This window comes from Anabrus simplex, chromosome 7, assembly GCF_040414725.1.
Source record: "Anabrus simplex isolate iqAnaSimp1 chromosome 7, ASM4041472v1, whole genome shotgun sequence".
NCBI lineage: Eukaryota > Metazoa > Arthropoda > Insecta > Orthoptera > Tettigoniidae > Anabrus > Anabrus simplex.
In genome coordinates, this window is record NC_090271.1 from 99845001 (window position 1) to 99860538 (window position 15538).

General features: G+C 40.0%; 1 protein-coding gene across 1 annotated transcript in view; it reads left to right on the plus strand.

Annotated features, from left to right (window-relative positions):
• LOC136877713 (histone H3.v1) overlaps window positions 1-13658 on the plus strand; it is an 80215-nt gene extending 66557 nt beyond the window's left edge. Inside the window, exons 2-3 of the mRNA XM_067151923.2 lie at window positions 3107-3334; window positions 11866-13658. Of these exons, the coding sequence (XP_067008024.2) occupies window positions 3107-3334; window positions 11866-13653 (2016 nt within the window). The 3' untranslated portion in view covers window positions 13654-13658. The remainder of the gene's footprint in view (window positions 1-3106; window positions 3335-11865) is intronic.
• Window positions 13659-15538: the final 1880 nt, after the last annotated feature.

Consider the following 15538-nt stretch of genomic DNA (forward strand, 5'->3'; position numbering starts at 1 on the left):
GGCCGAGATGGGAATCGAACTTCCCTCTATTCAGTTGACCTCCCTAGGCTGAGTGGATCCCGTTCCAGCCCTTGTACCCAATTTGTAGGCTAATATCAGATCTCTCCTTGTTGACATATTTTTCCTTACTCTTCTTTTCAAAACAAATTTCTCCTGCTACTCTCCCTATTTTTGCTATTGGCAATACATGTACAGTCATGTTCGCTTCCACCGATGAATACGCTCCAAACGTGGGGTTTTAGGGGCTGCCTAGCCGAGGCGTACAGACGTGCTCGGTTCATCCAGAAGGACAAGGGCTCGATTCCTGGCCAGGAGGTCGAAAAATTTAAGAAACGAGATTTCCACTTCTGGAAGTGCGCATGGCTCTGCAGTTTATTCAGCCTACACCAAAAATTAATACCAGGTTAATTCCTGGCATCAAAAGTGGCCGGGCGTAGAGCTAACTACTCTACCCCCGACGTGCTGAGCTTACGAATAGTGGAATCCTTTACCTTCCACCCCTCCAAGGGTCTTCATGGCCTGTACGGAGATGACTGACTTAAACATAGGGTTCTGCAATTTTTTCTGTGTAGCCATACTTAGATTTTAGTTAGTTAAGTTACTTACCGAAGATTTTTTTCCGTGGTTTCCGATTTTTACACCAGGCAAATGTTGGGGGCTGAATCGTCCCACTGCCAGCCCTTTCCTATTGCATCATTACTGTTGTAAGACCTGTGTCGGTGCGATGTAAAGCAAAATTGTAAACAAAAAAAAAAAAAAATCCACTTGTTGCCATTCAGTGCTTCCTCGGTAAAATAAGTCATTTATTTCCATTAGCCGTGCGTTTTTTCATTCTTCCTGGAACACTTTTACCCTGACTTTAGAATTCTCTAACATTTGAAAGTATAGAGTCAAATGTGAATGTTATATTGAAAAGATGAACTATACTTTCCTCGGCGGTGGACCGATCTAGCGCAATGGTCAGAATATCCACCCAGAAATTATTTTTTGATGATCCTTGTTTTCAGAGACCTAACATCGAGGTCGACGGCCTCCAGCTAGTAGAATAAGTTTGTCTAATTCGGATTCTTGAATTATTCTGTCTATTATAATGGCGCGTGGCCTCCGGAGAGGTCTTTCGAGCTGACGCCGTACAGATGACTTGCGCGTTTGTGAGAATGGGTAATCGATTCTTTTGTTCGATTCCTGTAAATCAGAGCATAATTATTCATTAATTTTATTTTTAATCCATTGCTTATACCAAATAGCTTAATATGCTATTTGCTTATACTATTCCTCATAACTGGAGATCGCCTAGACTGACAAAGCTTACAAAATAATTAAATTATTTTATGATCTGCTATTTAAAAGAGAGAAAAATGGAGCATTTACAGTTTAAGATGATATCCTTAAACGTAATTGTTTTGGATTAATATATTTTATAGCCTACGGTATTGAAATATTATAACTGCAATCGAGTTATTTGATTTTTTCATACATAGACCATGTTAGTTACGAATTCCTCATTAGCTACATACTGTAGATGGTTCCTAAAGAATACTGCGGGAAGGGTGACCAGATTATCAAAACCGAAACACCATTTCAAGATTTTCTTGACTAAAAGAAGGGACAAAACGGGACTCATTTGATTACAATTCAGCAGTATCCGATTAGAATATAGCATATCTCAATACTTCCCACTGGAAGTACATAACTGAAACGTATTATCGACTTTTGACTTACTTTAAAATGTTAATAGTATTTCAGAAATTATTTCTTCCAAAATATATCACTCAGGTGTATTACGAACTATAAACATTGATACAGTATATTTCGCTTATAGCATGACAACGTGCAGAAATACAGCAGACTTACAGAACTGAGAATTACACTACCATTTATGATTGCCATTATTCACATAATTTTCTAAATAAACTATTTCTTCCAAACGTTTTTGATCTTTCAACGTCCGACTCCTTGGATGAATGATCAGCGTCGAGGCGTTCGGTCAGAGGGTCGAGGGTTCGATTCTCGGCCGGGTCGGGGATTTTAAGCGCGTCTGATTAATTCTTCTGGCTCGGGGACTGGGTATTTGTGTTTGTCCCAACACTTTTCTCTTCATATTCACACACCAAACTACACTACCAACCACCACAGAAACACGCAATAGTGATTACATCCCTCCATATAGGATTGGCGTCAGGAAGGGCATCCGGCCGTAAAACTGGACCAAATCCACATGTGCGACACAGTTCGCACCCGCGACCCCATAAGTATGGGAAAAGCGATATAAGAAGAAGAAGAAGTTTTTGATCTTTGAATGTGACATTCTTTCCGTTTGTTACTAGGACAGCTGTGATGTCGCACGCTGTAGTATCAAGTTTCGACTTTTAGTGCCGGTAGTGTCCGAGGACAAGTTCGGCTCGCCAGATGCAGGTCTTTCGATTTGACTCCCGTAGGCGACCTGCGCGTCATGATGATGATGAAATGATGATGAAGACTACACATATACCCAGCTCCCGTGCCAGCGAAGCTAACCAATTATGGTTAAAATTCCCGACCCTGCCGGGAATCGAACCCGGTACCCCTATGACCAAAGGCCAGCATGCTAACCATTTAGCCATGGAGCCAGACAAGGTCGAGATAGATGTGTGTGCATCTCGCGAGTGAGCAAAAGTTTTCATTCCCGTCTCTGAGGGGCTGAGGTGGGCCATCTAGAAGGTGGCCAGGAGATTAGGCGGATTTGGGAGGTTTGATGGAGGAGGATGATGGGTAGGGTGATTTGACATGGTGAAGGAGATGTAGAAGGGCATTCTTGACCTCTTGGCTAAGTGCTTCATTGATATTTCAAGTTTTTACAGAAGTTACAAAGTATTTGACTTTTTACAATTTATAGTTAGCTACTTCTTGTTCTTTTGTACAGTTGTGATATTCTTCTTCTTTACAATATTGATGTAAACTACTTGTAGGCACATTTTCCAAGTACTGAATTTGGCTGTCGTGCCACCAATAGGAAAAACACAGCGCTGCTGGCTCATAGTTCAAATGCTCCCACTGTACAAAAGACTTAAAGCGTGTTATTCCTTTCATGAATATGGTTTCTCAATATCATCATTTCTACTTCCAGGTGCTGAGTGTGACATGCATAATCTACAAACGAGTTTCAGACGATGAGGGTCGACGCTTATCCCTCAGACAGGAGAAACAGAACTATAGATGGCCTCTATTTCGATACATCACATGGGAGGCTAATGGTTCCAGTTATGCTGACATTACATATGGCAGCTATGTGCTCATTACAACAGCTCTTCTTATTGGATATCTATCTGGAGAACTGGCTGGAGCTAGAAGGATGGTAAGTAACATTAAAAGAAACAGTGTAGCAAAAAGTTTTGATTACCAGTATATCAGTTGAGTGGGTCATTAAATGCTTGCCTCCTGTGCTCAGTGTTATGAGATTGAATCTGGTGAAGTCGGCTGTGAAGTATTTTAGACTGCCCAAATGGAAGAGACGTGTCAGTTGATTTACTGTCACACTACAGAATCATTTTTACAGCAAAATCTTACAATCTAGAATTCTTTTAATTATTATTATTATTATTATTACACTAAGCAAGAGGTGTGTGGTTTGGTTTGCATTCAGGAGATAGTGAGTTCAAACCCCATTGTTGGCAACCCTGAAGGTGATTTTCCATGGTTTCCCATTTTCACACACAGCAAATGCTGGATAGTGGGTTCGAACCCCACTGTTGGCAAACCTGAAGATGGTTTCCCATTTTCACACACAGCAAATGCTGGGTGGCTGTACCCTAGTTAAGGCCACAGTCACTTCCTTCCCACTCTTAGCCCTTTCCTATCCCATCATCGCCACAAAACCTATCTGTGTTGGTGCGACATAAAGCAGATTATAAAAAAATAATAATATTGGGTCGACACATAAGTTTGTGCGGTTCTTATATTTTATATTATATTTTATTTTACTGTCACTGTCATGCACTGTAAATCACAATCACTCAATGATGTATTCACCTCCACTCTCTATGACCTTCTGCCAACGTTCAGGTAGCAGTTGAATCCCTCGCCTGTAGAACTGTTTTGGTTTTGATTGGAAGAAATCTGTTAGCCATTGGTCAAGAGAAGTTTCATCAGGAAACACTTGCCCCTGAATGTGGTTAGAAAGAGAGCAGAAAATATGGAAATCTGAAGGGGCAAGGTCAGGGCAATACAGAAGATGAGGAAGAGGTTCTGAGCCAAGTTCAGAATCACACCTTTGGTCAATTGTGCTGTATGCGAACGAGCGTTATCATGGAGCAATAAGACTGGTTGTTGTCTTTGTCTTTTGTTGTCAATAGCAACGGCAAGCTGTCTTAGCTGGTCACTATACACAGCAGAGGTAATTTTTATGTTTTTTGGAAGAAGTTCATGGTGAAGAATGCCATCTTTGTTCCACCAAACACAACATGATTTTCTGTGGACAGGCATTATCCTTGGCACAGGGAGTTGCTTTTATTCGATGGGCTGAGCCACTCTTTCCTCTTCTTCATGTTGACATACGTAGGTGCTTTGAAAAGTTCTCCGAATGTACTAGAATTAAGTATGTTACCTCGGTGGAACTGCTTTTATTTTTCAACATAGTCTCCCTGTAGACTAATGCATTTGGTCCAGCGATGTTCCAATGCCTTGATCCCGTCTCGAAAATGAGATTACTCCAGGCCTGCAAAATACCTCTCCAATTCGGCTGTCAGTTCTTCCCTTGTAGAAAATCTCCGTCCACCGAGGAAAATTTTCAGCTTGGGGAATAGATGAAAGTCTGATGGTGCCAAATCAGGTGAATAAGATGGATGTGGCAACAATTCGTACCCCAGTTCATGAAGTTTTGCCATGGCAATAACACTTGTGTGCGACGGAGCATTGTCCTGATGAAAGATGACCTTTTTCCTTGCCAAACCAGGCCTTGTTTCGCGTATCTTTTCCTGTAGTTGGTCTAGGAGGTTTGCATAGTATTACCCCGTAATTGTTTCGCCAGTAGGAAGATAATCTATCAGCAGAATGCCTTTTGCATCCCAGAAAACTGAGGCCATGACCTTTCTGGCCGAACGCACTGCCTTTGCTTTCTTTGATGGTGGTGAATCAGCATGTTTCCACTGCTTTGACTGCTGTTTTGTCTCTGGGGTATAGAAGTGGGCCCAAGTTTCATCTGTAGTCACAAACTGGCGCAAAAAATCTTGTTGGCTGCACTAAAAACGGGCCAGACTTTGTTCCGACATTTCCAATCTGGTGCGTTTATTGTCCAATGTCAAGAGCCGCGGCACCCATCTTGCGGATAATTTTTTCATACCCAATTCTTCGGTTAAAATATAATATACCCATCCAGAAGACATCCCTACAGATTCAGCAATCTCCCGCACTTTCAGTCGACGATCCTCCATGACCATTTTATGCACTTTTGCAATAAATTCTGGGGTCGTAACATTTTTTGGCCGTCCACTACGCGGATCATCATCCAAGCTCTCCCGACCAAATTTAAACTCGCTGGTCCACTTGGCAACAGTTGAAAATGAAGGAGCAGAGTCCCCCAGTGTGTTCTGAAAGTCGGCATGAATTTCCTTTGCTTTCACAACTTTCTTTACAAAGTATTTAATCACTGCTCGAATCTCAGTTTTTTCCATTGTCACAAATCACTACGCGGGAACAACAACAAAGAGTCATCACTACAACACTCCTGCTGCTAGAGCACTGACGCGCCACGTGTTCACTCACAAAGGATGTGTGATTATTGTGTGGGAACCTCGTTGCTCTAGCACTGACATCTAGCAGTGATTCCAAGAACTTTTCAAACCGTCCTCGTATAGGCACCATTTCTTGTCACCAGTGACAATGTTCGAAAGGAATCCTTCGTGCCTATCACAAACCAACCGGTGCTGGGCAAGCAATGACGAACAGATGTTTACTCATTGATTTTTGTTACTGTCACGTAGCACGTGTGGTAGCCAAATACCCAATTTCTGTACCTTCCCCATCGAATGCAATCTTCGCGTCGTTTGACGAAGATTTTCATGAAGCAACTCGCTCAAGTGACTTTCCTCAAAATCTGAAGGTCTTCCAGAACGTGGATCATCAGACAAGTCAAACTGTCCTGCTTGAAAGCGGGAAGACTATTTTTGTGCTGTTCTTTCAGCAATTGCTTCATTCCCGTACACTTCACAGATTGTTCTCGCAGCTCCTGCTGCACTGGATCCTCAGTTAAACTCAAAGAGTAAAATGTGTCAGAAATACTCACTTTTCTCAACTTGACATTCCATATCGGTTTGTCTGAAATTTACACAAATAATACGTTCACAATCAAGAAAACCTGTGTTTCACAACACACAAACTCCAAACTCAGTTAAAACAACAGAATAATGATAAGCAATCCCTTCACACCACATTGTTGCCAACCCAAAATAATACCATCAACCCAATAATAATTTCATCAGTTGGAACATATCTCCATATGCAATGAGTTGATGAGTACACTCTTCAACCCTTGTGCTCACTCTCCTCTCCTTGTAGTTCAGGAATCATCTACCCTTGTGGTGAGCAGAATGCCAGTGCAAACCAGTCAAAATCTGGTGAGTCTACGTGCACTAGACGATACAGAGACAGGCGAGTAGGGTCTATCCGGGCATGGGTTTTAACAAGTTCAGAGATGTGATTATTGCTCCACCTGACAATTTTTTGTTACATACAAAGAACTTATTAATGGTACTGATATTAACTGTATGGCATACAATTAATCAATATTAATTATCCAAGAATAACATGGATAAATACATATTTACACAATTCACAAATCCATGTTCAAGCTCCTTAGATACTCTGCTGCAAAATACTTGAGGTTGCCATGGTACCGGTACTCTCTCAAAGGTGATAGTGGTGATGATTATTGTTTTAAGAGGAAGTACAACTGGACAACCATCCTCTACTCTCTCAAAGAACACTCATGTACAATGTGAGTGATAGTCTGTCTCTTGGCACCACAATCACACGTAGGAGATGCTAACTTCCTCCACTTAAAGAGCATCAGAGCAAACACTATGGCCAGCCTAGTCCACATTCTTCTGGGTAGACCGAATCCAGGATCTCCACTTTTACAGATGGCATAGCATGGAATTCTGAAGCAGAAGTTGAGTTCCAGTTCAGGGTCCATTGGTTCAGGAGTTTGAAGTTCTCACCTGTTAGTCTCTGAGCTGTGCATAAGGGTGGATTCCTTGATTTGAGCCTACTAGCCTGTAGGTTAGCTATATCAGTATGGATTCGTAGCTGTTGATTTCCTTTTATCGTTTGGTATTCTCTGACCAGAGCGTTAAGTCTGCGAAGATATGGAGGAGCGATGTGGCTAAGAACAGGAAACCGCTGGGCTGGTGTTGACTTTATAGTGTCTGGAATTATTCTCAAGGTATTGTTGAGTTGTATATGTGGTCTGTTTAATCAAACCAGGGCACAGTACTCAGCAGCAAAAAATATTAGACCATACATGAAACTACTAGATACCAACCATATGTAGAGGGATGTATTCAGTATTCCATGTTTCTGTGGTGTTTGGTAGTGTCGTGTGTTGTGTGTATAAGAAGGGGAGGAATTAACCACTTTACAAAGGAATTTAAAAAAAAAAGTCTCCTCCTGTTCAATACATGATACGTATGTATTGTATGTATTGAATAGAGGGATACATAAAAATGTTTCCTTTGTAAAATGAAAACCGTCAATACAGAATGATTCTAATATCTTGTAATAGAAAAATTAACCAGACGCTGTTAAAATCCCAACCCAAGTGGGAATCAAACCTGGAATCCTCTGAACTAAAAGCCTAGACACTAATCAGTCAGCCAAGAGACATACCTTATTCAAAAATAATTCTACATCATAACTTTCTGGAATAGGTACAACAGAAGGGAGTAGCAAGTTAGTGCTACGCTCAAAATTTCTATAACCAATAATGTGAGAAAATTGCGAGGAACTCCTTAACTTGGACACCAACTCTCCCTTAACAACACCATCAGAAAACATCAAGCCCCAACCCCCACAAATAAAAGAAGTTTACCAATCACTGGGTGAGATGAAAAATGACAAAGTGCCAGGAGAAGATCAGGCCTTTGGCAAGATCTGGAAATATGCAGGAAGATCAGCAAAAATTGCCCTTCATGAACAGCTTGTCAGAACACTGGACAACAGCCACCATCCATCCACTACACAAAAAATCTGCCAAAGCAGGTCCTAACAACTACAGGGTAATCTCAATCCTAGACATTACATACAAAAACCTTAATGGAATCAGGCCACAACTTGAGAAGGAACTAGGAGAATACCAGGGAGGTTTCAGATCCTGGAGGAGCTGTACTAACCAGATCGTGAGTCTCAAGCTAATAACGGATTAGAACAGGAGAAGGAACATGGTGATAACATTGACTTCGAAGAAGCTACGATTGCATCCACAGGGAATCTGTACTAAACAATCTAAGACACCTCGAACTACACCCCAAATTAAAATTGATTCTCACAAACACCAAGTCAAAAGTGAAGTTCAGGGGTGAGCTATCCGCACCATTCAAGATCAAAACAAGACTACGCCAGGGTGATGGACTCTCACCCCTACTGTTGAACTGCACTCTAGAAATGGTAATGGGGGAATTGTTTAAGAAATGCCCTCCAAAAGTAAAAATAGGCAGGAAAATCAAAACAGTGTGACTTGGTTTCGCTGATGACTTGGTATTACTAGAAACTGATTTAAACAAAGCTAAAACATAGATAAGTTATCAGAACTTCAAAACATTGCAACTGAAATTGGTCTTAGAAAATCACTCGAAAAGACAGAAATTATGTTCCAAAAACCAGTATCAATAAAAGAAATAAGCCTAAATGGTAATAAAGTCAAAAGTGTCACCCAATTTAAATAGCTAGGAGAAGTAATAACAAACAACCTAAATGAAAATCCTCAATCTAAATAAGAATAAACAAGCTACCTAAAGCACAAGAATTAACCTGGGACATCTACACACACACAAAAAAAAAAAAAAAATCCTATCGATACACACAAAACTAAAACCAGAAGCAACATATGTAGCAGAGACCCTCTTTCACCTGAACAATCAATCAAAGACAGACAGACTCCAGACCAAAAGAAAAATTGGAGGAACCTGCATCAACAAATAACCAGGAAGGTGGACAGTGGCAGATAGTATCTAATGAAGTTGTGTATAAAGAGTAGAAACCAATTACTGATACTATAATTGGAAGAACCTGCATCAACAAATAACCAGGAAGGTGGACAGTGGCAGATAGTATCTAATGAAGTTGTGTATAAAGAGTAGGAACCCATTACTGATACTATACATAAAAAGAGACTGGGAATCTTTAGGCACATAGAATGCAGAATTCGTGACTTCTGAACAACTGGTACAGTATAATATCAACACAAAAAAATACCACAACAGGATGCAAATGGTTCAGAGAAATAAGAGAATTTGAAGGAAATTGGCCCTACACTAGAAGACACCCAGCATTTGTCTGGTGTAAAAATGGGAAACCACGGAAAACCATCTTCAGGGCTGCCAACGGTGGGATTCGAACCCACTATCTCCCGGATGCAAGTTATTAGTGACTTACCTGTATATAACGCAGAGGGAAAACAGGTCATATTCCTTCAGTTCTTGCAATTCTCAAAAATCAACTGATATTCCCAGGAGAATAAAGAATAATGAGTTGTAATTGATGAAGAAAACCTGGATTTAAGAACACTGTTCCTTCTGTCCATTCCTGCATGGAACAATCTTCTTCACAACCTGCAAAAGCCACCACACAACAGAAAAATTAACTGCTATTATACTGTAAGGACAAAATTATGATGAAGATGATGATGATGATGATGATGATGATGATGATGATGATGATGATGATGGCTCAGATTTCTTAATCTAAACACTCTGGAAATATGCATGTCCTACAAAATACCAAAATATGATGAAGAAAACTTGGAAATATATTGCAGAAGAAATGAAATATTTCCACAAATTTTCAGAAGACCAACAGCAAAGAAATCACTTTCCTAACAGAAATAGCTCCTGAATGTTAAATGTAAATAACAGTAGAAGCTGTACAAAAATTAATTTCACAGTCTGAAAGAGCAGTGCTTGCCATTTGATTCATCTACACATAAACCTATGCCATCACTTAGTTTTGAAAATGATGTCCTCCAAATACCGACCATCCTTTTCTATGCAAGTCAGAAGTTTCTCCCTGAAGTTCCGCATTACTCCCCAGGTCATGTCTGCTGATATTGCCTCAGTTCCTTGATGGATGGCAGCTTTCAGCTCAGTAGTGTTTGCAGCTTATGTGGTAGACTTGAGCCTTCAGATATTGTCAGAGAAAGAAATTGCAAGTTGCGAGATTGGGATGAATGATCTGGTGTCAGAATGTCACCTCGTAACAAGATTAGGAACTCTGGAAACATATCCTTTAGGAGGTTCATTGATGACCCAGTTGTGTAAACAGTGGCATCATCCTGTTAGAACCACACAGCAGGATTCCCTACTTCGTTGAGTTTTGACTGCAGGAAGTTATGTAGCATCTGCATGTAATGATCAGAAGTTACTGACACAGTTCTTTTCTCCTCTTCAGAAAAGTATGGGCCTATAATTCCAAACTCAGTGACAGTGCACCATAATCATAGAGTAACACGTTCATTCTGGAGAGGTCGCTGATGGAGCTGTCAAGGGTTGGTTTCGGCCTGATGTAAAAACTTTGTTTATTAATGTAGCCAACAAATAAAAGTGAGCTTCGTCACTTGACAGTAGACTGGCATCAGCTAGAATAACCTTCAGCATAATCTTACAAAATGTTCTGGGGTTGGCACAGTCACATTCACTTCCTGCGCATTTGTAAGGTTGGAACTTCATCTCTGTGTTTAACATTCTCCTTACGGTGCAATCAAATAGTCCCACAGCAACTGCATGCCTATGGACCGAACACTGCGGAGATTGCATAATGGCTTGTCTCACTGTGCGGATGTTCTCAAGTGTTTGAAAGCTACAGGGCCTACAAGGCAGCCTAATTTTAAAGTTGAGCTCATTCTTCTGAAACTGGTGACCCATAACAAAATGTTCTTTTTTTTTTTTTTCTGTCAGAACCTAACCTAAAGTGTCTACAAGATATTGCTCTTTCAAACTGTGAAATACATTTTTTAATAGCTTCTAGAGTTGTGTTTTTGTGTGTTTAACATTCCAGAGTTATTTCTGCTCTATATTTTGATACCTTACAGAACTCATGAACCTGTTACCTTCAAACTTAGTATATCTATAACGGAAACTATTCTAAGGAAAGGAAATCCAAAATTAACCAATATAAACAAAATCACTTGGCGTTATCAGCACACAACATGTAATGCTTGGAGAACTATGGAAACAATTATAACATGACCAAAAATACACTCTTATACCATTTCTTTGGTCAAGTATGACTTAATGATAAAATATAGTAAAATATGCATTTGTATGACCAATAAAAACTGTGTCATCATGTTCCCAAGAGCTATAAATGTGTTTAATTTAAATTTCTAAATAGAGACCAGGTTAAAATATGCCATCATGGTGATCCAAGTCTTAATTATAAAGATATGCATTAAACCTTCATTCAGTTGTGATAGATTTCTTTTTATGAAATGCTGAAGGGATCTGATCCAACAGCTATGAGAAGAAAAAGTCTGTGCCTGTCCAATTACACTACATAGATAGTCAAGGAAAGACATTCTTCCTTACCTTCAAAACACCTGTATCCTATCAAATACATTTTTGCCTTTCTTTACTTCTCTTGTATTAAGGCAATTATCATTCATTGTTTTCTCTGTTCTAGGAAGGATTCCTGTTGGGATTTGGAGCACTTCTGTTTATTGCAGTTGGAAGTTTAGAGCTGGCATCTTTAGACATGGTTCCAGAGGACTTGGTTGACAATGGAGCTGTTCTAGGTGTTCTTTCTCTGCTCACAGGACTTCTCTTTTTAGCAGATTTGCTCTTGAGTGGAAAAAGAAGAAAGGAAGACCGACTTGAACAGCTGAAGAAAAAACCAGGGAAAGATAAAATGACTCAGATTGACAATGGCAAAGTTGGGTATGGTGCTATGGATCTGCTATCTCACAAACTTAACGGACATATTGCAAATGGAAGTGCAGGGAAACCGGGACAAGATGACAAACATGATAAAGTTGTTGGACAGTTAAAGTCATCACTTAAAGGTAAAAAAATTGAAAGTGAACCCTTACATGTTACATTCCCATCGGATATCCTAAATCCTCCTCCAGATCTTTCAGTTACAGATCAAAATCGGAAACCTAGGTCAACAACACAAGATACAATTTTTGAAGAACCACAAGAATACTTGCAGATGGATGAAATTAATCAAAGGTCACATAAAATAAGTAAACGAAATGGCGTGTTACCTGGTAGCAGCATTCCTGAAGAGGACGAAACAGATGATATCTTAAAAGTTCCTGATGTCACTTTTCTGAAAGTAAAACAAAGCAGTTTTAGAGGGAAATCATCACCACCACGAAAAACTGAAATGCTACCAATGGCTCCTCTAGGTGATGAGGAACGTGAGATTCAAAAAAGAAGAAGTACAGAGAAACCTCCATTATCCAGCATGGAAATTGCAAGGAAACTTCCAGAAGATGATCGAGATAATCAAAGAGATTTTGCTCGTGAAGTGGTTATAATGTCTCCAACTGAAAGAGAAGAATATCTTGCATATATAAAAGAGAAAACGAAGAGAAGAATGGCAGATCAGTATGCACAAGTCTCCACATCTCCAACTGAAGTGAAAACTTACACTACAATTCAGAATATAGAAGTTGGAGACGACAGTGCAAGACAAACTCCACAGGAGGTTTCCTACATGTCCATTAGAGAGCGGGAACAATACCTACTAGGAGGGTACAAACTTGATAACAACCAGAGAGAAAGAGATGATAAGTCTGACAGAGCACGTCCGTCTTCTGTTCTAAGCTCATATGACTTCTGTGAAGATATAAGCAATATGCCTCAGGTAGAAAGGGAGAGATATCTATTTGGTGAAAGTCCAAAGCAGAAAATGAGAGTAACTCCAAGCCCAGATTCGGAGAAAGATGGAACAAGAAAATCCCCAGAGAGTAAACTCTCTATTACAACTCCTACAGACAAAGAAGGACATTGGAGATTTGATAGTCGAGATGCCAATTTAGTCAGTAGCTCTCGTGATAAGCGAGACACGAGGGACTCCCCTTCATCTCCCATGGATCCTGGGTATGTCATGCACACAGCTCAGAACTGGCCTCATAGTAGTCCTAAAACTCCTTCACAGTCACCCACTGATATCACATTAGAAAAGCCAGCATCACGCATTTCCTCAGATGACAGTGATACCAGCACATCTCCTGGGCAACAAGTGATGGTCTCAAATGTTCCTTCAACATCCAGAGTCATAAGAGTTCCTCCTCCTCCAAAGGAATCCTATCCTAAGACAAAGAGGTCACCAACAAGACCTGACACACCAGATGACGATGAATTTGAGGAAGTTCCAGCAGGAGGCTCACTTACAACTCAGCTCCTACAGAAATGGCTCAAGCAACGCCACACTAAGGTTACAAAAATGAGGTCAAATCCTTGATTATCAGAATTTATTGAATGATCTGATGGAAAGGAAATACTTTGCCACTGAGGTGTATGTGGTTTAACTTAAGTCAAGTGCATAACAGTGCTAATCAGTTTGGAAAGTATGTTCTTGTCATTACATTTCTGTTTATATAACTCAAATTACCTAATAGTAAGTACCAGGAACTGTGGAACATTACCCAACTGAAGATACCTGCATTGAATTATATTATTCTTAAGATGCATAAGGCAGGATGAGTTGACCTATAGTCTTTATCCAAGGTTGCAAACTGTCACTGCTTTGAGCCATTTCTCAGACACATGTCCATTTATGATTGCATAGTGGTATTTCCATCCTGATGTATCCATTACCTCAAATCATGTTCTTAAGGACAAAAAGCTAGTTTGATAATCTCTTAGCCACTAGCACAATTATAATCAACTGTTACAGTCTTTCAGTTTCTAGAAATGAACTGGTCTGTTTGACATCCCCAAGAATTGGACTAAAAAGTTAGCAGGTTCAGAACTGCTGTGGTAGCAGATAGCAAGAGTAATAAGTGGAGGTAGTACAGTCCTTGTGTTTCCATTTGTGCAACTACACAGCCTGATCCCATAATGATTAAGGGAGAGAGAGGTGGGGGGGGGGGGGGGGGGGGGCAGGGAGAGGTGGGATCTGCAAACAGTATTATTGAATATTTATGTTTTCTTTTATAAACAAATGATACAAGTAAGGAACTGGATTTATAGATAAAGCTTTTTGCTGATGATGTTATACTATACACAGAAATAATTACAAGGTTGTGAGCAACTACAGAAAGGCATCGACAATGTTGTGTGCAATGGATAGTAGACAATGATATGATGGTGAACAGGATGAAAAGTCAGATTGTAAATTTCACTAAGAGCTGAAGTTGTTTCAGATTTAATTACTGTATTGATGTGGTGATAGTACCTCATGGAGATCACTGTAAATACTTAGGTGTTAATATAAGGAAAGGTGTTAATTGAGATAATCATACAGTATTAACGAGGTTGTAAATAAAAATGGTTTTGAGGGTATTTAGGAGCTGTAGTAAGGATGTAAAGGAGAGGGTGTATAAGTCTCTGTAGGATCCCAATTAGAGTATGGTTCCAGTGTATGGGACCCACACCTATTACTTGAAACAAGAACTGGAAAAGATCCAAAGAAAAGCAACACAATATGTTCTGGGTGATTTCCAACAAAAGAGTAGTGTTACAAAAAATGTTGCAAAGTTAGGGCTGGGAAGATTAGGCTGTGAGGAGACGAGCTGCTCGACTAAGCAGAATCCAATATAGTTGGTCCGTTATTGGACATTATAAAATTTCCAGCTAACTCATTCCTCGTTGCCAGCGTTTCGCCCCAGTGTGCTAAATTGGGCTCATCAGTTGGTGAATAGCACACCTACCAAGACGCATGGCTAGTCCATACCGTGGAGGCCACTGCATTGGCTACTTGTCTCTCATAGTGCATTGGCACTGCTGGTGGCTCTGACACTATGTGGAGGGAAGTATTTAGTATTGCATGTTACTGTGGTGGTTGATAGTGTGATTTATTGAATATAAATGAAGATGTGTGTTAAAACAAACACCCAGTCCTCGAACCAGAGAAATTAAGCAAACCTGGTTAAAATGCCTGGTCCAACCGAAAATCGAACCCGGGGTCCTCTGAACCAAAGGCTACTACACTGACCATTCAGCCATGGAGCCAGACAGTGTAATTATATGTACAGTAATGAGAATAAAAAACACAAAGAAAGAAACTGACAGTAGGTAGTTTAAATTACTAATGAAGATATTTTTTATGGAAGATATTTTTGGTGCATCAACTACAAATAGCTGCTGTTCTTCTTGATACTAGCAAATCAAGAATATAAGTTCCT